The sequence below is a fragment of the Stigmatopora argus genome, chromosome 11, assembly GCF_051989625.1.
Source record: "Stigmatopora argus isolate UIUO_Sarg chromosome 11, RoL_Sarg_1.0, whole genome shotgun sequence".
In the NCBI taxonomy this organism is placed as follows: Eukaryota; Metazoa; Chordata; class Actinopteri; order Syngnathiformes; family Syngnathidae; genus Stigmatopora; species Stigmatopora argus.
In genome coordinates, this window is record NC_135397.1 from 12,554,413 (window position 1) to 12,582,322 (window position 27,910).

General features: G+C 40.9%; 1 protein-coding gene across 1 annotated transcript; it reads left to right on the plus strand.

The window, feature by feature from the left end:
• Nucleotides 1-5: 5 nt before the first annotated feature.
• antxr1d (ANTXR cell adhesion molecule 1d) lies at nucleotides 6-27,837 on the plus strand. Its single transcript, XM_077613044.1, has 18 exons — nucleotides 6-709; nucleotides 4,344-4,415; nucleotides 5,039-5,110; nucleotides 6,427-6,508; nucleotides 6,601-6,631; nucleotides 6,707-6,780; nucleotides 7,897-7,965; nucleotides 8,049-8,129; nucleotides 8,194-8,254; nucleotides 12,187-12,285; nucleotides 12,797-12,866; nucleotides 16,304-16,382; nucleotides 16,619-16,714; nucleotides 16,802-16,840; nucleotides 17,741-17,839; nucleotides 17,909-18,073; nucleotides 18,178-18,258; nucleotides 26,710-27,837. Exons 1-18 carry the CDS (start codon nucleotides 543-545, stop codon nucleotides 26,968-26,970), a joined length of 1,698 nt encoding a protein of 565 aa, XP_077469170.1. The 5' UTR covers nucleotides 6-542; the 3' UTR covers nucleotides 26,971-27,837.
• The last annotated feature ends 73 nt before the right edge of the window (nucleotides 27,838-27,910 follow it).

A 27,910-nucleotide genomic window follows, 5' to 3' on the forward strand; every position in this document is an offset into this window, starting at 1 on the left:
TTAGAGTTATTTTATATCGGGTTGTATAGCGTTATGTTTAGTGTTTTTGAATTTTAATGGCAGCAGAGTTAGGCTGCAGTTGCACCAATGTGTTTTTTTTCCCACATTTCGATTTTATCTAGTTTTTCGTTTACTTGACTAACATATTTTACATTTAGTGCTTTGGTGTTCTTGTATTGACTGTGGATTTTCTTCCAGGCCAACATAAGTTTACAATATTTTTTGGATTTGGGGGCTTTGAATGACTTTTCCAGTTATTCGCTCGGGAAAAGTGGAGTTAGGAGACTCTCCTTGGGTGTCGCTCCTCTCCTCCATCCTGCCGAAGCCTCAAGCTTTTTTCCCCCCACCCCAGCCCAAAGGAGGCAAGATTTCGGGAGGCCGGCTTCCAGTCAACGCCTGCGTGGAACGACACGAGCCGGCTATACGAAGCAGAATCGGAGACACGTCGATGATACATTCGCGGATGTTTGGAAGGGCAATGTGAATATTTTGCGGGGAGCGGCGGCGCTGTTGCTGGAGAGCTGGAATCCGAGCGGGGAAAGATGGCGAGCAGGCGCATCCACAGCCTCCTTTTGCTGGGACTTTTCCTCCTCCATGTGTCGGCGAAAGGAGCGCAACAACAGGAGCAACGGCACGAGGGGGAGGAAGAGGGGGAAGAGGAGGAGAGGTCCTGCCAGGGCGCCTTCGACCTCTATTTTGTCCTAGACAAGTGAGTGTCTTTTATTATTTATGGCTTTTTGTTACTTTCTCATGGCTGCGCTTCGCCACGCAACCGTAGCGGAGGCTCGGAAACGCGTGGTGGTTCGGCGAATGAAAACTCGGATACAGCTCGATCCAACTTGGAAACCCCCTTTGTTTTTTGTTTTTTAATGATGACAAAGACCATGAAACTATGAAATACTCGGTTGGGTATGGGTTTGGGGATTACTTCTGGTTAGTGCCTCAAGTGCGGCTAAGAGGACTGGAGGTGGTTTTTAGTTGGGTTGTGTTGTTCTGTTGGGCCGGTTCTGTAGCAAACGGAGCTAGCAGAGCCACGGGATGTGGGTTGGGCCAGGGAGGGTTGAGTTTCAGGTTTATGACGCCTCGCCTCCTCGACTGCCTTCCTGCCTGCCTGCTGGACACAACAGCTGCAGCAGAGCCATATGCAAGTTCTGTCTGGTGTGGGCTTCATCTCTTCCCCCCCTTCCTCCATATTTTGCTGTTGTGACAGTAGTCAAAATATGATGTAAAGCTGCACTATAGACCATTTTTAGATCACTTTTGTTGAATTGAATGTTTTTTATTGCCCTTTTGCACGTAGAATGATATTTAAAGCTTCACCATGAAGTGCACAAATACAACAACAGACGAACAGACAAATAAATAATAAATACATAATCAATAAATAAGTAGTCTTAATGTGATCGGCAGAGCGGTGCAGCCTTGTTCCGTTTGAAGTCCAGGATGAGTTTCATGGTTTTGAGAGGGCACCACTCGTCTATAGACTCAACAACAAACAAACAAACAGATTGATAATCAATATATAGTAATGATAAATAAGTAATAGATACTGTCAAAATGCTTGCGATTTAGGTGACCATTTATCCAGTGTTCTTATTTCTTAACATCATTAGGGTTGCAGGTAGGGATGGGAATCTCAAGTCTCCTTCAGATTCATGATAGAATTTGGCTCACAATATTAGGATATGTCTAATTTTGTGAGAAATTCCCATATCGCTCAATACAGGAATACAATACTTACTGATAGATAAGTCTCTCAATATATCTCATAACATTGTACTGATTGTACAATATTCCATGACACAACTATTCATAAGAAAATAAGTTATTTATATGGTATATGAAAGTTTTTTTTTTTTGCACTGTCATGGACAATCTGTCAAAAACTTCACAGACTACGAGAGTAGTAGAATCTTTATTAGCTCATTGACGACAATAGAAGTTCAATTTATTTAAACTGGGATGGCTGACTTTTGAATACTCATGTTTGAGTGCCATTGACGGTACTAGACATCCAATTTATTTTGACTGGATGGGCATTTGGTAATTTGCCCCCCTCCCAGCCAAAGTACTGTCATTGGGTTCCGCTCAGACGTGGTTATTTACATTTTTGTCATTTTTTGGTGTGAGATTAAACATGTCAAAACATGCTAGAACCGACTAAAGTACACATGAGGATAAAGATTTGTTCCGTTTACACCACAGATTGCAGAATAAATTTTGTTTGAGCGACCAAATATTTATGAGATTTGCTTTTACATTTACTTAAATACCCTGGTACTCACCAAAAGATTTGTGAAGTGAACATTTTCAATGACATTTCCTTTTTTGGGGGGTCCACAGCAACATCTGTCAGTCGCTCTTCACTCTTTACCCTTTGCAACCAAAAGTTTAAGAGGAGCCCGGGGAGAGCATGTCACGCATGACCAGCTCTCCTGGTGCTTGGATTTCTGCAGGTCTCCACAGGCCTCCAGGAAGCTGATGATTCCCCTCAAAGTTACTGTCCTTTTTCCCATCTTAATGCCACACATTGACCCATTCAGCAGCACCCCAGTAGGAGGGAGCTGGAGCGTCCAGTATGATGAGAGAATTCATCTAGATCAGGGGTGTTCAAACTCTTTTTTTTTTCCCCCCAAGATCTATTTTTCAAGGAGTTAACCTTCCACTATCAACAAGTTCATGCTAAACCTTACTGCAGACATGCCAAATTCAAAAGAGCCTAGATAAAGAAACCGACAGAGGGGGGATCAAAATGTTATTGTCATGCGGTGTGCCAATAGTACCTTGGCGATCTACCAATAGTTCCTTGGCGATTTACAGATACTTCGCGATCTATGTAATCTAATCTACTAAAGAACCATCAGCTTCCTGCATTCTTTAATGTCTAACCAACATCAAATAAAATGCTATTTTCTCTTAAACCCAAGAGGATGTGTGCTAGTTTCGGTGAAATTTGTAGTTTTGTGCTCTATTACTAAATACTTTCAGTATGTGCTCTTTTTAAAGTGTGTGAATATGGGTAATAGTGATGGGTTAGTGTCTCAGATGGAAATCATGTGGAAATGGCGCTATCACAGGAATTAGAGCATGTACAGTAGAGAGAAAATGGGATTACTGCCAGACATTACAGTGGAGGAGGAGACAATCCATTCCACGACTTAGCCTGGGGTGCAATTTTGCTCTCTGTAATATCATTTTCAAAAGGGAGTAATGGAATTAGACTGAATAGAATTAGCATCAACCAGTTCCCTAGTGTTGCTCTTGAAAATCCTTCATCTGCAATCCAAATGACTAATACAAGTGCAAATCTTTGCCTTAAAGGTATTGCTTGAATGTATCATTTTAACATACCTGCATTAACGGCATCCACCAACTTTTGTTGAGGAAATAGTGATTGTAATGCTTTGCCTTTCCTTTTCGATCAACTTGTGTAACGACTACCCCCCCAAATTATGAGCCTCTTCTGTTTGTCTGAGTTTGTTCAAAAACTGAAGGACGATGTCAAACCCCTTATATGGTCTTGTAAAGACTGTTCCCAGCAAATCCCTCCTGGAACCTTTATCATGCCCTTCTGTCAAGGAAAAGGATAAGTGGGGCAGGAAGGGACTGGTTAAACGGGTGGTACAAAAGAAAGGCATCATGACTCCAAACTGCTGTGACTTTCCTTCATTTTACGAGCCTCGGACACCCTTTCAGAGCACCACCACCCACTGTCCTTGTCTGCTGTTTGATGTCATTGCAACCCCCCCCCTGCTGAGTACTACTTGTGCATCCCTCTGCTGATCATGTCGCTGCCTTTTCACTCCCTCAACCTGTTGTTAGCCTGCCTGTGCTCATCACCATCTGTTCCCTCTCACTGCCACACACGAACAAGCAAAAGGCCATACACACACATGCGCCTGGACACATGCAGGCCAGCTGCCCCGCTATATGTTCACTGCTACAGGCTGCTGCATCTGTCCCAGTCTAACCTCAACCCTCTGGCCCAACAGCAATTAGCCCCCATTAGCAGCCCCCTGGGACTGGGCTTCATTAAGGAGAACGGTCATGTAAACAGTTGCAGCATGCAGCAGTGTACAGTGCAATATAATGGAATGTGATCCAGGGTAGCCTCGTCATACCATCACACTTCCTTCAAACGAAAATGAAACAATAACATTTTTCTATATGTAGTTTCTATAGTTCCTCTTAAGTATCATTTTTATTTGTCTTTCAGAATTAGTATTGTGTATGTTAAGCTTTAATGAATGGGAGTTTCCTGACATGAATATGAGACTGTTTTTAATGTGTTTTTTCTCAACTATTAAATGAAAAATCAGAGTAAAATAAATCCTGTTTTACAGATCAGGAAGTGTAAAGCATCACTGGATCGAGATTTACTCTTTTGTGGAGCAGCTGGCAGAGAAATTCATCAGGTACATTGTTGACATTGCCTCATCAGCGTTTGGGAGTAGCAATTTAATATTATTAGCAAAATGGGCAAAATATGAGCGGGGCATTGGAAAATGGGACCTGCCATAAATGGAAATATATATATATATTTATATTTATGTATATATATTTATATATATATATTTATATATTTATATTTATGTATATATATTTATATATATATTTATATATATATATTTATATATATATATATTTATATATATATATATATATATATATATATATATATTTATATATATATATATTTATATATTTTTATATATATATTTATTTATTTCACACAGTAGGGAACTGTACAGTGTCTAGTAAATTAAATGATCATCTTTTGTTGAATTTGCTGATAGTTGACAACCAAAGTTCCCCATAATGCAATGCAGTGTTAGTGCGGTGTGATGAAATTTAATGTTATTTTCTAAGCAAAGCCTATTTTTTATTGCATTTATGTACAGTCTTGCTTTTTTAAGCAGGATTTGTTTTTATTTTGGTTTGATCTTAGGAGCGGCCCTAGAATAGTTTAGTTATTCTCAATTATGGAATGTGTAAAAGTTGTGACTTGAAAATGTAAGTGTCATGTGTGTGTTTCCAGCCCTATGCTGAGAATGTCCTTCATTGTCTTCTCCACACATGGCAAAATCATCATGGAGTTAACCGAGAACAGGTAAGATGCAGTACACTTCTGTATTTTATGTTTTGCTCTCTGTCTCAGGAGGTTGTGTTTTTGTGGCATCTGTCTATGTAAAAAATGCTGAGACAATTTCCATTTGAAAAATTGATGTAGCAAAATCCACCATATAATGGTGCTGCACATTTTCTTCAACCTTCTGGCTTTTAGCTAATGGAATGCTCAGCGCCTGGAGAGCGCCACATCCCGTTTCTGTTCAAGTCATTCTCTTGACCACAAGTTTAACTCATCCAGTTTTTCCTGTCATAACATGGGCAAAGCTGTTTTATTTTTTTATAACATAAAAATACCTCATCCATTTTGCCTTATGTCACTGTAAGAAATAACAACCAGCTGCACCACAGACTGAAGTATCCACGTTTTTTTTTGTTTGTCTAATTGCAAACAACAATATTTGTTTACATACTGTGGAATGTCATATTTTGCTCGAATTTCATTTAACACTTTTTAGATTGTAATTCCGGGGTGCTGCCGCCTATCCCAGATAACAATGGCCAGTAGATGGGGTGCACTCTGAATTAGTTGCCAGCCTGTTGCAGGGCACAAGGAGAAAAACAACCATTCATATAAAATTTGTAGGGGTCAATGAGCCTTCCATGCATACGTTTTAGGTGTGGAAGGAAACATGGTACCCAGAGAAAACCCACACAGGTACGGGGAGAACATGCAAACTCCAAACAGGAAGACCAAAGCCTGAGATTGAACCCTTAATCTCTGAACAATGAAGCAGAAGTGCTAACCGTCATACACTCATCTACCATTTTCATATTGTAATTTATTATAAAATGTTTTTTCTACACTATTTCTAAAGAAAATTCCCCAAATATTTTCATTCATTTTCAACACTGCTTATCGTTGCAAGGGGAAGGGATGCTGGAGCCTATTATTTCTGAAATTTGGCAAATGGCAGACTATGGTCTAATCTGGTCACCAGTTTGTCCGAGGGCCCACATAGAGACAGACAACCATTTGAACTCACACTCATCCTGCCACTGTGTGGGATCGAGCCCAGAGTGCCCACACCAAAGTCAGGCGAAAGAACCACTGTACCATCGGGTGGCCTTCCCAAATGTAACGTTAATTATACAAGCAGTGCAGTGGATAGAATTGATTCCCCACTAATTATAGTGTGCAATAGCTGGTGCAAAATCCCAAGTATTCAAACATTAAAACGGCATGCTCTTGCTGTGAGAAAAGACTACTGCATTTGCGACATGAAAAATGAAAAGTTTTTTTATGTTTTTCTTTGGTGTTTTTTGGTTGTTGTTTTTTAACAATGCTTTTGGTTTCAGAGAATTGATCACTAGAGGACTCCGGGATCTAAAAAGTGTGATTGCAGGAGGAGACACTTTTATGAACCTTGGCCTGGAGATGGTAGGGTCAAATTGATCATATTTTGATTAGATTTTTACAAGTATCACAGAATAAAAAGGTCTTACAATATAATAATGTGTCTGTCTTGGTAGGCAAATACACAGATATATCAAGAGAATCAAGGTACACTCTCTTTCTATTGACAATATAGTGGACTCTTTAGTACTACATGGGGCTTGAACTTTACATTTTTCACAGGGACAGCCAGCGTTATCATTGCATTGACTGATGGGGAATTGAACGAGTGGCAGTTTGACACAGCGCAACGTGAGGTACAATGTGACAATCACGTGCATTTGAAAAAATAGTGTTTTCATCCATGATTTAAAGGAGCTACTAGATTGACCACACTTTAGAAAAGTGGTGGGCAAACTATTCCACAAAGGGCCGCAGTGGGGGCGGGTTTTCATTCCAACCTATAGAGAGGGCACCTTTTCACCAATATGGTGTCTTATAAGTGCAATGAGGGGATTGCTGTCAGATGCTTCTTGTTTTCTGCAGAAATCTCATTAGTTAAACTGTCTGTGCTGGATTGGTTGTAACTAAAACCTGCACCCACAGCGGCCCTCGAGGACCTGTTTGTCTAGCCCTGCTTTATAAATTGAGGTACCCTGTTCCATGGTGAATATTATAGTAACTGAATGCTGCCTCACCCTGCTTACGTCTTGGAACAGAACCCATTAGAGATCTCAATGCTTTGTAGGGCTTAAACAAATCAAGCATGCATTTTGGGCCAAGGCTATAAAGTGTTTTGTAGACCAGCAGTAGTATTTTATAGTCTATCCTTTGACTCATAGGAAGCCAATTTAATGATTTTATAACCAATGTAATATGGTCCAATTTCCTTTAATTTGTAAGGACTCTGGAAGCAGCATTCAGTATTAACTGCAGCTTTGTGACTGATTTTTTTTGTCATATCCTGTAAATGTACCGTTACAATAGTCCAGGCTACTAAAAAATATGCACAAATAAGTTTTTCCATGTCTTGTTTGGACAAAAAAAACCTTATTTATTAATTTATAGCACCAGTCTGAGAATAGAACATGTGGAATGGAATCCCACATGTGAATTTGGTTCTTTTAGGCTCATGGTTTCTGATTGACCCAAAGAAATCCCTATCTTTTGAATAAGATTTGAACCACTGAAATGCAGTGTCAGTGGTCCCCACCCACTGTTCTAGTTAGTCTGCTCTGTAGTATGTAGTCATCGACTATGTCCATGCAGCACTGAGATCCAGTAATACCTCAACAGATGATTCGTCTGCGTCATTGTTCCGTCGTTTGATACACCCAGTTACAGTGCTGTGGCCAGAATCCAGACTGAAATAAGTTAAAAAGATTTCTTTCATCACTTAAATTCATTTTTTTTGCTCAAATTTTCCTCCCCAGGCTCAGAGGGCCAGGTCTATGGGAGCGATTGTGTACTGCGTTGGGGTCAAAGAATTTAACCAGACCCAGGTAGGAAGCACAGAAGCAAATAGGATGTATGCAAACGTGTAACAAAAGCAAATACAACATTGTTTGTGCACTATTGTTTCTAGCTTGCCACCATTGCCGACACTATGGAACATGTGTTTCCTGTGTGGGGGGGCTTCCAAGCCCTCAGGGGAATCATTGACTCGGTAACACACACACACACACCAACACGCTAACTGTGTTATCTCATCAAACCATCTTGTGCTTTAGATCATCAAGAAGTCCTGCATTGAAATTCTCGCAGCCGAGCCATCCAGCGTGTGTGCAGGAGGTAAGGTTTGTGTGGTGTGCAAGGTTCCCTCCTTAGGACACCGAAGCAGTAATGCGTGGGTGGGTGTGATTGTGTCAGATGACAGCCATCCAAAAGCTTTGGAGTGGACAAAGTTGAGTAATCGCACAGACGCTTATGGCCGCGCGGTGACACACAGCGTATTGTCATTCAGAGCCGGGGGAGATTAGCATAAGGGCTTGGCCCCCACATGTGGGCCAAAAGGGGAGGAGGAGAAACTGGAGATGGTTGGCGGAATTAGCCATGAATCTTTAAGCTTGGCTTCCTCCCTGGCCTAGTTTGCCACATCGTATATGCTAAATAGCCACTCTGGCCCCTTCAGCCTCTATTTAAAGCTCATCTTAAAGTATTGCTAGCAAGATTAGGAAGTATAAAAAACAAAAACAACAAAAATCGCCAAATCAGATAGTGCAGGACAACCAATCAATCTATCATGAGACTTATTAGGGAACATGGATATACATTATCATTGTACCTGTATGTATTAATTGTCACTTAAACAATCCTACAATAACCATAAACTAAAGTAAAATACAAGAGTCAGTCACTGCTACTCTGCTTTAGAATTTCATTTTCTTTAAAAATCAATCTGCCTATTTTTGCATTATAAATCGCACTGGAGTATTTGTCGAATTTTTGGGAGGGCAAATTTTATTTGATCAAAAATGAAGAACAAATATGTGTTAAAGTACCGATAGTAAAATGTAGAACAACAGGCTAAATAGGCATCTGTTAACAGACACACATCCCCTTTACGTTACACCTTTACAATTCCATTTGTACAGAATGCAATTAATATGTCAGGCATTTTCTAGAGCTGTACATGACGACATGAAAAAAAACTAAGAAAATAAATTGCGAGCAATGGTCTGTTATGTGGAAAGAAGAGAAGGATAAGATGATCATTAGAGCAATGAGAAGGACAATAGTCAGTGTTCTCATGTGATAATTATCTTTAGTTTATTGCCAATGTATCAGCCGACATGTTAACAAATATTTTCCAGCAGATTCATTTGTTATTCGATTGATGAGCAGCCTAATGGTCAGTGAACTAAGAAACTCACTCCGACCAAAACTTGACTCTGGCCTAATTAATGAAGGGCAGCCACTGTGATACACTGAGCTTATTATTCCAGTGTGCATCCTTTGTTATTAAATGAAGCCGTGTAGAAATAATCACAGCATGTGTGCTTTACACGCACATTATTGTTGTAGCGTGATGCAAGATTAAGCAATTGTCAAGCACTGGTCAGCGTCTTAAAACCTCCATCTCGACATATTGCAACAATACTATTGTCTCCATGTGCGCAAAACGGGCTTCTTAACATGTGGAGATGATTTTTTTTACAGCTCATGCACACACAAACACACACAAATCCCTTACAATGATGTGAAGTGACCAGACTGAGCAGCCTGCAAACAGGCCATCAGACTGGACAGTGAACATTGGGCCACACTATCAGACATGACAGCACTGATTCCACACACATACCGAATGTTGAACCTGAGATCTGACCTGACAGCAGAGATTGCTGCTTTCATTAGCGTCTGACCCGTCCCTCCCCGCCGTTCACTCCGGCGTGGCCCCCTCCCTGCCCTTCGCTGTCCCGTCGCACTAACGTGATTGAAGGGCCGCCGTTCGGACAAGCCGTACCCCAATTTCTGTCGGAGCTTAACAACAGAAAATGCAAAACGTGGACGTTTCGTGGGCAGTCACACACATTTATACTCGTCAAACGTTCAGGTGAAGATGGACATGGACGTGCGGCCACAGTGGTGGGCAGCAACATATGTATGTTGCAAGTCAGCAGGGTGCCACCAGTCCAGACATACCATGATTGTGACAGTGTTAACTTTTAAGCCTGCCACTGTGTGATAGAATGTCTGTGTAGAGACTAATATCATCTCTGTGATAATATACGTAGAACTAACTATTCTTTGTTCATTTTTTTAAACTCTAACGACAACAAAACAATTAATATTTCTTGTACTATTCTAGTTGTTGCTGTGATTCATGGGTTAAATCATAGCAGGAAAAAACAAAACAACAAAACGCACTATAGTGTGCACAGACTAGGCTGCAATTTATCCTTTCATAACAGCCAAGGAACTGAGCATTACACTATAATTAATGTGAAGACTTCCTGTTACTACATTCTCTCAGCTGCGGGTTACTGTGCTATAAATCATGACATTAGGGACAATATAGGGATCTGGCTCTAATTTTATTTCACTGATGCCTCGGATTGTTGTGGTCAAGGTCCAGACTTAAAACCGAGCACGAAAAGGGCAAACCAAACAGGAAATTTTGAGTTTTTGTGTATATAAATTGGGCTTCATATAAATAGCACTAATTTGATGTATTTTTTTTGTAAAGTTCTGAGAGATTAGTCACTTTTCAGTCGCTTTAAAAAAAACTTAGAACACTTCTGGCTTTACGGCACTCAGCCCAAAATAAAAGATGTTTCGGTATGTACTGTATGATTGAACGAATATATGCCTATCCTGCGGGACGATTGAACCCCATGGCAGGCCATACGTTTGACACTCCTGTCTTAGATTATTGTTGGAAATTAATGTTTAACAAAAGACCATATTTTATGCTTTTCTTTGAGTTTGATTTACAGCTTGTTCCTCTATGAGCAGCCATTTGGGTTCTTTGTAATTCTATCCTAGTAACCACTATGTGACCTGGGGACAGTCCAGTCACAGCGTTCGTTGTATATGCAAATGTTCCTACTTCATCATTTGACCTAATAAACGAGGTAGTTTGAGCTAGTAAGGCTCAGAATTTGTCTTACCATGATGCAGATAAGAACTTCAAACTCCAAAAAGGCATATTGCCTCTCCTGAGTGTTTATCTACTGTTAAATTATACCTGAACTAATGTTTTAACAACTGCGAAAATGCAGTGACAGCATCTTTAAGGACTCTAAATGAATGAGTCTAAAAATAAAAAGCCAAAAACAATCTAAATTGGCAGAACAATGCTTTTCAAAACTAAATAGAATCAAACCTTGCTTAGATATCCAGTTACAATTTGCACTGTGCTATGAAACATATCATAAATACCTATGAACCAACATTTCCACATTTAAAACATGTCAAAATTTTCAACGGAAACTTGTCGTGTAGTAGCTGACGTGACCTTTACAACCACAGTGTCACGTATACTCCAACACCTCACTGCTTTTATGCAGTGATCTTCACGCTGGGACTTTTAAATGTTAAAGGTGTGACCGATGTTCATGTCTGTTAGCCGGGAGGAGGCTAGAGGTGGCCAGCAACCTAGAACGCGAACACACTATATATGTTAAAGTGTAGCTCAGGAAAGGCCAAGGAAACAAGTACAAGACACAACGTGCAGATGTCTTGTGGTTCCATAGGTAAGGTCAGACCCTCTTTGGCAGCACTATGCCGTTTTCAGCCCCGCAGGCCATGTTTTTCAACCAAATGTTTTCTTCCCGCTCGACAACATATGCTGAGAAGCAGCCACATAGACACTGCGGCATATGCTGGCAAGGCCCAGTCAGTGCACTTTAACAGCGCCTGAGGGAAAGTAAAGGTCAAAGACGCATACGCACCATGCACACACGCCTCACCGCTGGCGACCACACACACACACACACACATGCACAAACGTGCACGCTCCAAAATACAGGAGAACTTTTAGCATTTACACAAATTAGAGCATATTCAGGATTTTTTGCACCTACACGCACAAGCACACAGATATATAAACAAACTGTAATGAAGTGTGCACAAGGTTGAGTGCACTGTGGAAAGGAGCTAGCCATAGGTACAGGCCATAATGGTGAACAATTGCACAAATGTTCGTTTCTTTAATTCGAGAAAAAGCGTTTCAATGATTTGATGTGTGGGAAATAAAATGATGCCACTGTGTGTCTTTACAGAAAGCTTTCAGGTTGTGGTGAGAGGAAATGGCTTTCTCCATGCCAGAAATATTAACCAGGTGCTCTGCAGTTTCAAGTTGAATGACACACACACTCTAGGTAAGTTATTTATTGAATTTTCAGATTTAAAAACTAAACAACAGGTGCAATATAGGATAAGAGCATCATATTATATCAAAATTCCAAAAGGTCATAGATGAATCTTCCAAAAAATATTATCAATCTAATGAAATTTGACAATGATAAGCATCACATTCAGCTGGATTTTCAATGCCCAATTTATAATTTGATAAGATCCATATTTAAAGTGTGGCAGATTCTTATCCTGTAAACTTATGTAAATTATATTGTATTAATGAACAGCAGTGTATTATTTCGGACTTTTTGAAAGTCGGTGTATTTTTGTGGGACGTGTCACTAAAATAGAAACACCAAGAAACAAATGTATGCAGAACAAATTTGACAGCGTGTACTCCCAGGTTTTAGTGTAGTTCGAAATTGCACAATGTTTGTACAACTTAGGAACGTCAGTATACGATAGTACTAGCAAAGTTTGAGCGTGGGGACTCATCGGAAAATCTTAAACGGGCCTGATTTGAATTTTCTGCAGATGAGAGGCCAAATGGGATAGAGGACACATTCCTTCTCTGTCCTGCTCCTGTTGTCGAAGAGGCAGGGAGGTGAGTTGCACAAGTTTGCGTTTTACCTCAGCACTTTTCTTTACATATTTTGAGAGCAAACTTGGATGTCTCTATCTTTGCCTGTGCGTGAGTCCGATGTTGACGCCACGCCACTCGCGTCCTTGATAACATCTTGGCCAAAGTCACTGAGCGTGCGTGATCAATCAGAGTTTGTCACAGCTAACGAAGGCAGACACCGATCAGAGGAGGAGAGCCCAGGAACACAACTTAATGAGCGCCTCCTGGTTTAGACCTTCACAGCCTCCTCTTTCTGTATTGTGTGTACATATGAATGTGCGTGGTATCCCAATGTGTAGCTGACACTTCATGGGGAAAGAGTGTCACAGGAGGTGGCCAGCAAGTGTAAAGTTTTCTCCAAGCATTTGCAGCTCTGCCCTCGGTGATGGCAAATGGAAGTTTTCTGGTGGGGCAGACAGAGTGCAGCTTTGGGCCGAGCTCCAAGTGGACCGAGGCCCGGCAGCGTTCCCGGGCCCACTGCCCTGGAGTCTGGTGCATAATTATACTGTGCCACCCCGTGGCTTCAGACACCTCCTAGTCATCATCTGTCTTGGCGCTGTCACTCAGATTTCTTGTGTGGTTTGAGCTCTCCTGCAAAGTGGTTTGTTCACACAGAAACACTCCACATACAATGTTTTCGTACTGCAGAAGATGAAGACTCTGACATGTTTATTTCATTTACTGAAATACTATACATACATAAACTAGTAAGGGTGTTAAAAATAGATTCTGTGATAAATCGGAATATTATGGCCCGTATCGATTCAAAATCAGTCGGAAAGGATTTTTGCACGTGTGTTTTTGGGTGGAAATAACACGGTGGCTACACTTTCACTCCCGTCCACTAGTTAGAAGCACGCAGCCGCCATGCCTTGCAATCTGCCGAAATAACTGCACATGTTACATGTTGTCAATAAAGGCCTTTTTGTGAGGACAGACAATAATATGGTGCATCATCACACGCCTGAAGGAGTGAATATTTCCATATAGCTGAAGGCTATTATTGCGCAGTGTGACATCTTTACGTTTGACTAAAAGGAAGTCTGCTGTGAATGGCCCAAGGGCTCAAAGGGGAGGCCATCAATTGCCAGATGATCAGTGGAGAAACACACCTAGTGCGTGAACATTTATAAATCTAATTCATTCCACCAAAAGGAAGCGAGAGATGGTGTCGGTCTCACATTTACAGCTATATTCAAGTCAACTGTTTTGGGAAGATCTTAAGGCTGCCAACCGGACCTCGAAGACCTTCAATCCCCTCCTGTTTTATCTGAGCCGTGTCTCTTAGAATAAAGTCATTGAAGCCGGCTTCACACAAATCTGTGTTGACTGCAATCCTTCCGGATTCACCGACAAAGAACGCACACAAACATGAAGCAAAGACACATATAGTGGGGAGATGATGATTGATAGAGATTGATAGCAGCATGTCCCCCGACCATATGACCGGGGAATCTTGGAGTGGCACCTGCACTCCCCATTTTCTCCTCCCAAGTCAGCGACAGCCAGAGTCAAGTCAAAGTCGTTCTTATAGAGGCTATGGTGGGCAAGGAAATCAATAGGCATTGGACCTATGGGTTCTCAAAAGGGAGTGATAATGCTGAAGGGATTTCAGACAAAAAAGGTTCTCTTCATCCCATCCCCCACTTGCGCTCTATGAACACCCCACCTTGCAGTGACCTCCCCCCGTCACCACCCTCTCCTCACATGTGGACCCGAAGCTCAATGCCCTCTTGTCTCTGTCCCCCCAAACCATAAGCAAAGCACAAGAAGCCTTTCTCCACTCTTTTCCCTAAACCCAGAACTACAATTTGCAGCTGCCTCCTTCACAACTCCTCGGTTCGGCTGTTGGCATCTTTTGTTTTGTTCTGTGAAATACAAATCAGTCCATTCAGCCATTAAAAAAGAGCTAATTGTTTTCATTCTGTACTTTCTTTCTTAATGTTGAATTTCATTGTTGACTAGAGTGCAATACCATCCACATTTGGGTTTATTTTGTTTGCTGTTTCTTTGAGTAAAATGCTAAATATATATAGTATATACTTTTGAGAAATAAGCAGGCACAATTGATTCATGGTGGTTTAACACAAACACATTAAAGTCCCGAAGAATCTTTCTCATTGGAGTGTTGTGCTAAAAAAAATTGAATCCCTCATCTGAATTTTCATTTTCAATATTGCTTGTCCTTGTCAGGGTCAAAGGGTGCTGGAGCCTATCCCAGCTCACTTCAGGCAAAAGGTGGACTACACCCTAAATTTGCACTTACAATCACGCCGCCACCAAATGGGAATCGATCCCATGCTCCCTGCGGCAACGTCAGGCTAAAGAACTACTGCACCATCGAGCGGATTAATCCGAATCAATTCCAAATTTTGGTACTCGGCCGTTTGATCGCCGGAAGTTTAAAATTGTTGCTCAAATTCCCTAAATACAAACTGCAAATTATTATTTAGTCATACTTAATGCCCTATTAATTATTAGGCTAAAGAAAAGCTCCAAATTTCCCGTACTTTTATTGTGTTTTGTTGGAGAACTTGTTAAGACCCTGACTGACGTCCCTTCCTAATGGGACAACTCATGTACATGCAAACTCTTATACACTCACACGTCCGCTCAGTGAAACTGCTCAGGGCCATTGTTGGCTTTTATTAATGCGTATACCGTGTTGTTTTACCTTGTTTTGTCGCCGGACTTTTGGTCGCCGGACGTTTGGTCGCTGGACGTTTGGTCGCCCGTTGTTTGGGTCCGGGCGACCAAACGTCCGCGACCAAACGTCCGGCGACCAAACGTCCGGTCACGCAAATTTTAATCTGTGACCATACTTTCATCGAATATTTTGGCCCCTGACCTTGTTCCAGATACTTAATTTATTAAAGCATTCCTCTTCCGTGCCTCTTATCCACACAAGGGTCATGGGGGGTGCTAGAGCCTATCCCAGCCAAACACGGGCGGCAGGCGGGGGACACCCCTAATTGGTTGCCAGCAGGCCACAATGAAACAGACTACCACTCACAATCGAAACCAGACTGCCTACACCAAGTCAGAAAGAAGAATCACTGGACTGCCAGGTGGCCAGAAAAACACGTTTTTTGCCTTTTAAAAATAAAAAAAATAAAAAAGGAAAGCAAGGAATTGTAATCATGAAACAAAATTTGATCAACTGACCAAAAGTAAGCCTCATAGTTGCAGATAGACATCATTCAGGTTTGGGGTTTCTGTCCAAAGTCTGTGAGGCATAGATCTCTCCTGACCTGATTGTAGCTTCTTAAAAAGAAATGTCCACGTCAGCATTTTAGGGAATGCAAGTATGGACAGAGCAGATAGAGAAATGTGGAGGCCGCTTCAGCAGCCATGCATGGCAGACCAAGTTGCCCAGGCAAGCTTGTCATAAGTATGTTGCATCCATTTTTTTGTTGCAGGGTGATTTACCTTCAGGTGAGCATGAATGAAGGCCTATCCTACATCACCAGTTCCGTTCACATCACAACTACTGAATGTGTGAGTGTACACACTGAGCATCCTCTTGATCTGTGATTTGATCAATTTCACTTTTCCTTTCAAAACTTCTTTTGGATTTCCTTCAGTCCTCTTCTCTTCTTTCTGAAGTCTCCTCTGTTGTGTGTCATCAGAGGAGGCTGTGAGTACTGGAATGCCCAGCAGCATAAGTTTGGCTCCGTATGATTTTCTCTCTGTCTAATTGGACGTCTGTTGTTTTCTATGTTTCGCCTGTACAGTTTGACGGCACTATTGTGCTGATTTCTCTGCTGGTTGTGTTCTTGCTGTTGGCCCTGCTACTCATGTGGTGGTTTTGGCCTCTCTGCTGCACTGTGGTAAGTCCACACTTTAGTATTTTAGCTAAATTTGGAACCAATGCATTTTGGGCCATTATATTATGTTTTACTTAATTTAATCTTCAGGTCATCAAAGAACCTCCTCCTCCACCTCCCCCAGAGCCTGTAAGTACATTACTATATATAGTACAGCATATATTATTTGTGCATTTCAACATGAATGTGTAAATAACCACTGTAATATTAAAAAAATACTTAAAGACAACTTAGCATGTGCACCCTAGCTGAAAGATTGTTTAGTAATTTTCAGTTTCTGAATTGTAATAATGGAGGTTTTTTTTTAACATCTTAACAAGAAATTTAGTAGAAATTTTATCATTGATGATTGCCTGTGCTATTTTAGCCAATCAAATGCAAGTTTTCCAGATTGCCCGCCCCCCTCATGATGTCAGTAATACCCATTATGCCTTGTGTTTGATTAGTATGTGCGTGTGTATACTTGACATCACAAAAATTGCGGCACTATTAAGAGGCGGCACTTTTTTGTATTTAAACATTATTTACTCCATTATCAAAAGTCTAAGAAATACATATGGGAAAATTGCTAGGCAGATTAGTTTCATTTGAATCATCCTGAAGACATGATCACGGCATATGAGAGCATCCTAATGGTTTGCATTTTTGCATAGTATTTGAAAGCTCATTTACATTCTTGGCATTCAGAAATTGGCAGGGTGATAACACTGTGGTGAATCAAATCAGAAGAAATTCATATTCCACTTTACAGAGAATTGAGCCAGATGGACATCACACGTATCGTAAGGCAGTAGAAATGAGATTCGTCTTGAATATAAAAACGTCAATAAAGATAATGTAGCCTTACTTTTCATATTAAATGAAGCACACAAAAGGAAATGTGACCTGGCATGGCAAAATGAGCCACAATTTCAGTTTCAAAAGTTTTTCACCTTGTGATTTTTTTTTGCATTCTCTCTGTGGGTATTGTAATTAATTATGATATGCCAGTTCGCATATAGTTATAGTGTTATATAACTATTGTGACAGGAATCGGACGATGAAGATGGGATGCCCAAGAAAAGGTGGCCCACAGTGGACGCATCGTACTATGGAGGACGAGGAGTAGGGGGCATCAAACGCATGGAGGTACACAATTGGACACATTCAACGCTTCGTAGGTATGGAATGTCATTTGTTATTAACATGTTGGTGCAGGTGCGCTGGGGGGAAAAAGGCTCCACTGAGGAGGGCGCCAAGCTGGACAAACCCAAAAATGCTGTTGTCAAGATGCCAGAGCAGGAATTTGAGCCGTATGAGCCCAAACCTCGCAAATATAACCGCAGACGTACCCAGCAGAGGAGGTGGTACACACCTATTCAGGTTTGTCTTCAAACGACGCGTGACCTTTATTAAGACCTGTTGAGTATTTTCATGAATGATGTGTTTTTTGAGTAATCAATGTGTGCAAAATCCCCCCAATCCAGGGGAAGCTCGACGCCCTTTGGGCTCTCTTGAGAAGAGGCTACGACCAAGTCTCGCTGATGAGGCCTCAGCCTGGAGACAAGGTGAGTTCTTACTGGAATTCCTTCACTTAGTTTGTGACGAAAACAAAATGTGCACTACATTATGACTCGTGCATGACTGTAATATTTTGAAGGGAGCGATGGGTTGCAGCCACTTAAAAGCTTTGTTGCAGACAATGTGTTCATCTTGGTGACAAAGATAGAAAACATCTGCCGTCAGTTGCACAAAGTGCAACAGACTGCTCCAATTTCATTTTACACACTGAAATGGCAAATTGTTTTCCCTTATTGTTAACAAAACCTTCACTTTTTACTTCACATTTCTGAAGCTGTGCCATACTGTCAACCCCCATTGCCACAGTGACATTATGGTGTCACATAAGAACTAGTGAGGCAAAGCGGCGACTGTTCTCTAACCTTAGACCCTCATACTGCACCCCCATAACCCTTAGGGCATGTTTTCATCATCATGCTGGTTGCTATGGTGTAAAATCTGCAGTTGTCAATGGTCCCATTGTCACTCACCATTACGAAATGTATCAATTTGGCCTCTGTGTCATATATTCTTCGGGATCTAACAGTATCTAAAAGTCGATGAAAAAAAGATGCCATCAGTGGATTCATCCCCCAGTTGTAACTTTTTTTCTTCTTCTTAATAGTTGCACAATTCATCTTTTTAGGACAGACATTTCTAGAGGTTTTCTCAGTCACTTCACAGTGACGCCTTAACAATGAGCACAACTACCTTCATGCCCCATTAACTAAGAAAAATGAAAGTACTCTTCACATATAAACAAAAGGAGAAAGTGAAGGGGGTGCACTTCCATGACAAGTGAGAGCAAGGTTCGGGTGAAAGGCATGGAAGACATAAAAGACTGCAATGACTTCTTGTCAAAGAGAGCTAGCAGTCAAGCATTGAAGAGTGACAAATTATGTAAAGAAGCCAAAGGAGGAAATGGCAGTCTGACAATGTGAAGAGCATTGCATTAAATTGGAAGATCAAAACTACAATAGTAGAACCATTACAATACAAAAACATCTGTTGTGTTTGATGAGCATTCCTCAACTTTCTAAGTCTTTTTTGCCACCTTTTGGAACACATTGCTGCAATGAAATTTAAATTGAATGACTGTTTGCCAAAAAAAAAGACTTTTTTTGTACTGTATAAAATAATTTTGAACACAATTTACAAATCATACAGTTCCTACTTTTATTAGAGGTGGAACAGGATAGTAAAATGTAGTAATTGGGATTTGGTTTCAGAGCTCTCGGTTCAAGTAATTTCCGTTACAAAATATAGGCAAGAAAGCAAATACTGAAATATTTTTTATTTAAAAAAAATGCAAATAGAACATGCGTAGATAGATAAAAGTGACAATTTTGGTTGATATTCCAAATTACATTGTGTTAAAAAAATAAAAACATTAAAAAAAACAATTATGACAATTATTAAACCATTACGAACAATATGGTGAGCTTTCAATCCTTAGCAGCAACAACGTGAATATGACAAATGCAATTATTATTTTATACGTATTTTGCCAGAATCTAAAACACACAAACACTGCAGAGTACTTCAAGACAAGTGTGCTGATGTTTTTTTAATAATTCCTTCATTCATTGACATTTTTTAAAAGACAACCTCTAGAGTGCCATCCATTTTACAGACTAGTATTTAAAAATGCAGACTATGAAAAGAACTATTATACTCTTCTTCCCTCGTTGATTATCTCTGTTTTACCTGATTGTGTTTTCACATGACTTACTATGCAGATGGGGAAAAAATAGAATTTGATTTTGTTAAAAGATATGCACACATGGCTATAGCTATATATAAAACATCACAATTTCCAGCAAATGAGTCTCCCAACCCTTCCACTTAAAATATATTGGTCATATGCTGCTATCAAAAGCCAATGAGTTCAAACATTGATCAACTACAGTGACGAAAAGCACAGCAAAGCTGAAAAGATTGTTGCTCGCATCCCTCTTTCTCCCCGCATTACTTTTAGCTCGCTGCATCTGCAAACGGCCATCAGCGTGCTGCCACTTTCTGCCACATGCCGTCTATGCATTTTGTTTCTCAACTGCATGCGTGTGTGTGGGCATCCTTGTCACTGTAAGTTGTGTGTCAGCACTGGCGAGTGAGCGTCACACAAACAGATGGGCAGTTTAAAGGCCACGAGCCATATTGTGACACAAGAGATTCCCTTCTTTTGTCCACACAGCTGATGGCACGGATGCTCCGTCACACAGCACACGGCAAAGACCAGAGGGGCCCCCCTTCCTGTCACCCAATCACTTTGCTTTAAAGCCTCACTTCGCCCTAATTTCATCCAACACATTTTATCACTCACTTCTTGTAGCGTTTAAGAGACGACTTTTAATGTCTGCTACACGTCCAAAGAATCCGTCTCTTGTCCTATTCGGGGGAGAAAGCTTGGACGTCACCAAGCGAAAATTAGCTTGCCAGTCAATTACTGGGATCATCCAATTTGTGAATCTGTATGATAATATGATAGATATTGAGTTATTTTTTTTATTGATGGTAAAAAATTAAGCGGCTAGGAAAAGGCCTTGTTCCAGCTATTTCATCTATTCAAGCCGTCCTTCACAAACTTTTCATATGCCACCTAAAAAAAATCAATAACAGCATATTCCAATATTAATCAATCACTATGTATTTCTCATGAGTCACTGTTACTAAATGCACAGTTTGAACATTGACGCTACGTTTAAATATATAAAACTGTGCTTTATCAGTAGTGTAAATATTCATTCATTCATTTTCCGTGTCACTTATCCTCACAAAGGTCACCGGGGTGCTGGAGCTTAGTCCAGCCAACTGTGCGTGGTAGATGGGAGACACACTGAAGTGGTGGCCAGCCAATCGCAGGGCACAGTGAAACAAACAACCATTCGCGCTTACACTCATAGCTAAGGACAATTTAGAGTGTTCAACCAGCTTACCATGCATGTTTTGGGGATTTGTGAGGAAATCAAAATACCCTAAGAAAACGCACACAGCTACGGGGAGAACACATCCCAATAGGAAGTTCAGAACCCACATGGAACTGAACCCTCGGGAGACCTGGGTTCACCTGTGTGGAGTTTCCATGTTCTCCCGGGCCTGCGTGGGTTTTCTCTGGGTACTCTGGTTTCCTCCCACATTCCAAAGACATGCATGTTAGGCTGATTAGACACACAAAATTGCCCCTAGGTATGTGTGTGAGTGTGCATGGTTGTCTGTCTCCTTGTGCCCTGCGATTGGCTGGCCGCAAATTCAGCGTGTCACCCGCCTCTGGGCCGAAGTCAGCTGGGATAGGCTCCAGCACCCTCCACGACCCTAGTGAGGGTAAAGCGGTTCAGAAAATGAATGAAAAAAAACGAATGAATTAAAATATGTGCATTGGAATGGAAAAACAAAGTATCGAGACATTGAAATTGTGCCCTCGGAAGGACTTCCCTAGCTCATTGTTTCCCACCCTTTTTTTGAGCTGTGGCACACTTTTTGCATTGAAAAAATCTCAAGGGAAACCACCATCTGAAAATCTTTTGATTTAAAACTATATCCCCTATAATAACAATAGTCATTCTCATCAAAGTTTTATCAGCATGAATCACATAAACCTCCAAAATTATTCCAAAATCTAATGTTTCCACACTGACGTCACTAAAAGGTGATGTCTGCGGACCCTGAACACCTTCCGGTTCGAGTGATGCAAAAATTAGTAATCTAATGTTTTTAATCGAATAATTTTATGACTTGTCTACAAATTTTACTTAAATCTAATATTACGCCCAAAAAATGTTGTGATCACACAGATATTACGTCGCCAAAAGTTGATGCCCTAGAAACCGAAAAACTTCCGGTTCATGTTAGAGAAAAATAAGCAACAAAATGACTGTTTTACAATTTTAATCTTCTAATAGTATAATCTATAATTTAACGTTCATCATATTTTGATTTTAACCTTGTAATAGTTCAATTTTAATCTTGTTATATTCCTATTACTTTTTCTCCCTGAATATTACATTACATGGCTTTCCCACGGCACACCTGACCATTGCTCACGGCACAGTGGTTAGGAAACACTACCCTAGCTAATGGCCTCTCATTTCTACCAGTTATCTGTCATTTAAACAAACAGTAGGTCAAAGTCATCCACAATCTTGATCGGCAAATACATAAAACGAGTTGTTGTTTCATCTTCTCAACTCTGTAGTCAGTGCTGTCATTCATGTTCACATCTTATCTTTCTAAGAAATATGTCATCTGAGGTTTGAGGCCAGTACAGTGTACTAGTGAGGAGCATCGTACGCACGTGAGTGCTAGGCAGTAATGTCGTGCTTGGCGACAGGCAGAGCTGTCAGGTCCGATGAGTGTCTCTGTTCTCACGTCCTTCTTTACTGCAACGGCCACCAAAGTGCACGCACAGCATATTGACTGGATCATATTTGTTTGCGTGTGAAGGGCAAAGTCTTGAGGCCTGGAAAGACACTGTAGGAGAAACTCTGCAAGTGTTTTAGGCAATTCTCCTTAAAATCAAGGAAGTAAACACTTGCTAAGAGGGGAAATAAAGCTGACAAAAATTCCAACCAATCAGGGAAGTGTAGTGTGATGTGCCGTTAATGCCAGATTCTCAATTGAAATACTTTTTTTAGGTGCATATGACAAGAAAGGACACAGTCTATCCCTTATGAGCTTCCACAATTAATGCACAGCTATGGTCTGCTAACCTGCGACACAATATAGAGATAGAGAGAACCAAAAATAAACAAAACAATCTCTAAAGTGGAAAAGCAGCAAGAGGGTGGGCCAAATCTGTGGAAAGTTGACACAAAATGAAGGTGCGGAATGCGCTTGTCTAAAATCCAAAAGAACACAGGAACAGGAAGTTTGCTGATGGCAGTTCAGATCAAATTATCTTGTAGATTATGTATACTTGTTGAAACATGTGAGCGAAATAGTAGTCAGGGTTAGTTGACCTTAATTTCTCCTCGCTAGCATGCTAATGCTTATTGGATTGAATTGAGTGTTTTTATTGTCATTTTACAATTATAATGAGATTTAAAGCTTCACCACAAAGTTCACAAATAACAACAACAAACAAACAGACAAATAAATCATCAATAAATAATCACTAAACAAGTAATAAATAAGTAGTCAAAAACATAAATAAGTAGAGAAGTGCACAAATAACAACAACAAACAGACAAATAAATCATCAATAAATAATCACTAAACAAGTAATAAATAAGTAGTCAAAAACATAAATAAGTAGAGAAGTGCACAAATAACAACAACAAACAGACAAATAAATCATCAATAAATAATCACTAAATAAGTAGTCAACAACATAAGTAGAGAATTGCACAAATAACAACAACAAACAAATGAACAGATAAATAATGAATAAATAATAATAATAAATGCTGTTGTCTATGATTACCATTGTGTATAAAATATAAAAATAAGAATTGAAGTGCATTCTCTTTGCCATTCCTCAGTGTAGAAATTGGATTCTAAAAAAACATTAAATAATAATTCCTATGACCAAAAACCATGTGATAACCGCTTGACATATTGGTAATTTTCAAAGATTTCTCTAATCACCAGGCGCAATACACCCAATGAGCAAAGTTTACTCTCATTGTTATTCGGATATGAATAACTTTTTTTCTTTTAAACACTAATTCCCTTGTCTTCATGCTCACTATACAACCTTCTCCCAAACCTCCCAGTCCCTGTTTGTATTCATGAGCCACTGGGTCCATTCAGGCCATATGTTGCGGCAGAGGCATTTCCACACACACAACACACAACACACTCATATTCATGAGCTTGTGTTCTCATTGTGTCCATATGCTCTCGCTGGTGTGGTGTCGCCGCTCCCAAACCGGCCCGTTCGCCGCAGTCCGGTGACAAGACCTCAGCAGTCACTCCCCCGCATCCCTCCTCTCCCCAAGTGGGCTGACCCCAATCAATTACGCACCCCCTCATATAGTACATACACTGGTACAATGGCGCCCCTCAAGCCACAAAGCTACTGCTGCTCGGGCCATCTAAATGGCCCCTGTGTGACTTTAGGGCCTCTCTGTTTAATAAGGTGTTATAATCAGACCACCAAGGACACAGAGAGCGCCCTTCTCCATCCCTCACAACAACGCTGACTTTGCAAGCAACCACCAATGAGGACAATAAGAGAATCGTCCCACTCTCTGCTGCCTTGTAAATCATGTTTAGCGCCCTCTGTTAACTATTGTTGGCATATTTAGAAATGGGCCTTTATGTACAAAACACATAAGACGTAATAAGGCACTTTCTGTTTGGTGTCACAGCACAAGAGAAGGAAAGGGGAAGACTGCATAAATGAATGCGCCTAATTTTGCGAGTGTCCCTGCTATTGTGGCGCAGGTGTGAAGGCAAGACAGGCGCGTCTCTGTCCGCCTGCAAACACTCTCGCCTCTGTCGCAACCAACTGGGACGTGGCTCGCCAAGTCCGTCGTTTAGCTGCTCGTCACTGTTTCGCTTCAAGATGGCAAACACTAAAACCTTAGATCTCGTGTGTCCAAACTGTGGCTCACGGCCCCGTTTTCATTACCCCGCTGCGAATACTGAAAATATGGTACACAGTCGATTGGCTGCCGGTCTTTCGGTTGCCGATCTTTTGGTCGCCGGTCTTTTGGTCGCTGATCTTTTGGTCGCCGGTCTTTTGGTCGCCCAGAAGGTTATTGATAATTACCATTTAAATCGTTGCTCAAATTCCCTAAATACAAACTGCGAATTACTATTTAGTCATACTTAATGCCCTAGTAATTATTCGGCTAAAGAAAAGCTCCAAATTTCCCGGACTTTTATTGTTTTTTGTTGGAGAACTTGTTAAGACCCTGACTGACTCATGTACATACAAACTCTTATACACTCACACGTCGGCTTAGTGAAACTGCTCATGGCCATTGTTGGCTTTTATTGATGCGTAGACCGTGTTGTTTTACCTTGTTTTGTCGCCGGTCTTTTGGTCGCGGTCTTTTGGTCGCCCGTACCGCGACCAAAAGACGGCACCCAAAAGACCGGCGACCAATCGACCGCACACGGAAAATATTACTGAACATGGCCCACACAAGAATATTTAATTCTGCCTATGTTGCACTTCTTAGCTTTAACACTAGATGGAGCGCGTCACTCCATTAGCTCATGGGTCAAAACCTGACAAGACGTTGAAATGAATGTGGAAAACTGTGTTTTACCAGTAGTACAAATATTGATTCAGTTTCCGTACCGCTTATCCTCACAAGGGCCGTGGGGGGTGCTGGAGCATATCCCAGCTAACTGTGGGGACCAGGCAAGGAACACTGCCAATCAGTGGCCGGCCAATCGCAGGGCACAAGGAAACGGACAACCATCCACCCTCACAAATATACATTGGGGCAATTTATTCAACCATCCTACCCTGCATGTTTTGGGATGTGGGAGGAAATCGGAGCACCGGGAGGAAACCCACACAGCACAGAAGAGAAAATGCAAACTCCACACAGGTGGACTTGATTCCGATCATTTTAACAAATAAAAGTGGAGTTGGTAGTAAGTTGCCCAAGTGCATGCCTTGATTTATTTTTTTTAGTCACGTTAAAGTGAATTTAGGAATGTTACGGTAGTAAAAAAAAGTCTTGAATCACAAATGTTTGTGTAACTTTTACTGTCCAGAAAAAAACATCAAAAAGGTAATTCATTTGAGACACTGGCAAAACAGTAGAATTCCATCACAGTTGTCAGACTAAAAACTGCTACTTTTTCCCCTTACGCTTTACCCTGCAGTTTACAGTCCCGATTGGCTAATGTGCGGATTTTACAGGAAAATAAGATGCATGTACTGTGCTGTAAATATCCCATTGGACAACTTGGATACCTGCGGTTAGTAGTTCAGTGCATATTATATAAAAATAATAATAATAATTTTGTTCAACAAAAATGAAAAGGTATTTGGTGGTTGCAGTAGTTTCTCAAGTTTCTTTTGTAATCGAACGGCTGAGTGGTTAACACATCAGTCTCACAGTTCTAGGGTCGAGGGTTCGATCCCAGCTCAGTCCTCACTGTGTGGAGTTTGCATGTTCTCCCTGGGCTTCCATGAGTTTTCTCCATGTACTTCCCTCCCACATTCCAAAAAATGCAGAGTAGGCTGGTTGAACACTCCAAATTGCCCCTGGGTATGATTGGTTGTGCCCTGCGATTGATTGGCCACCGATTCAGGGTGTCCCCTGCCTAGTGTCCATAGTTCGCTGGGATAGGCTCCACACCCCCCACGACGCTTGTGAGGATAAACGGTTCAGAAAATGAATGGTTTTATAATCCAAACAAATTACACTAAAGCATCAAACAAACAGTTAATTTCTGTCAGCAATGAACAAATTCACACTCCTGATTTGTAGACACAATAGCTGAAACACAGCCAACACCAAATGGTTGTTTTCTAACCATTTCTGTTTTTCCAGGGGCGCTGCATACGCTTCCACAGAGTCCGAGAAGAGTCCGCCACCTACACCCACGCTGTCGCCCCTAAACCCGCTCCCACTGCTTCCCTTCCTCCGGCGCCTGTCGAGCAGCGACCCCTCGTCTCCAATTCTGTTCCCCGCACGAAGCCCCCGTCAAGAGGCCCCCGCACCACGCCTCCGTCACGCACGCTCCCTCCCGGACCACCCCCTTCCCGCGCGCCCCCGGGGCCCCCGCCTTCCAGACCCCCTCCCAGGCTGTGATGAGGAAGAGGATAGGTATAGAGTATTTTTCTCTCTTGCAAGCCTAGGGGTCTTGTTGCTGGACAGCAAAAGCATAGTATTTTTATCCTCACATGCAAACTAGCCTGACATTTTGTTACTTTAGTACTCACATGGTGACTATTAGGAGAAACAATATAAGGGTACATGTTATATTTTAGATTGTTTGTATCAAGTTTGGGACAATCCCATAGCACACACAGACAACCACTAACATATTTTAGTAGTCTTCAGTGAACTTAATGTGCATGTTTTTAGAATGTGGGAGTTTAACCGAGAACCTCAGAAGTACAGGCAGATGTGCAAACCACTAATCAGTCACGCGCTTTGATTGTTGCATCATTTTTATTCTCACATAGAAAAAAAGGCTTTCTGCTTTGGTAGAATTTTCAGTGTTTTAAAATACAAAGTTTAAAAAAAATACAAAAAAAAAATATTGAATTAAATGTTTTTATTGTCATTATACAAGTATAATGGTAACCATAAGCACATTGCAATTAATAGATTTTTTTTTACCCTTTGAAATGTTGCAAACATAGCCACGATTCTTTTACATTTCACCAGTTAAAACTTAAGTTGCAACTGCAGGGCAGTTTTTACAGATTTTATTTATTTTATTAGGCATGGCTGAGTCCAACACTATGGTTTTACTTTTTGCAATGTCAGTGTTCTTTTTTTTAAATGATTATTATTAATATTAAAGAAAGCCCATTAGACTGATATTCATTTCTGCTCTTTTTAAAACTTTAGTACCAAAGATTACCTTGAAACTTTCTAATTCAATGACTGAAGAAAACTCAGTTGCATTATTTCTGTATTACCAGTTTCAATAAACTTTTTCTTTTTTAATGTGGGTCACCTTCCATCTAATAAAAGTGATGTATTTCCTCAATATTCAAGATTCTTGCGCAAATATGCTTAC

Coding starts and splice junctions, on each gene's coding strand:
- antxr1d (XM_077613044.1), top strand. CDS start 543: ATGGCGAGCAGGCGCATCCACAGCCTCCTTTTGCTGGGACTTTTCCTC. Junction 6,509..6,600: donor TGAACCTTGGCCTGGAGATG/GTAGGGTCAAAT, acceptor CTGTCTTGGTAG/GCAAATACACAGATATATCA. Junction 12,286..12,796: donor GAATGACACACACACTCTAG/GTAAGTTATTTA, acceptor AATTTTCTGCAG/ATGAGAGGCCAAATGGGATA.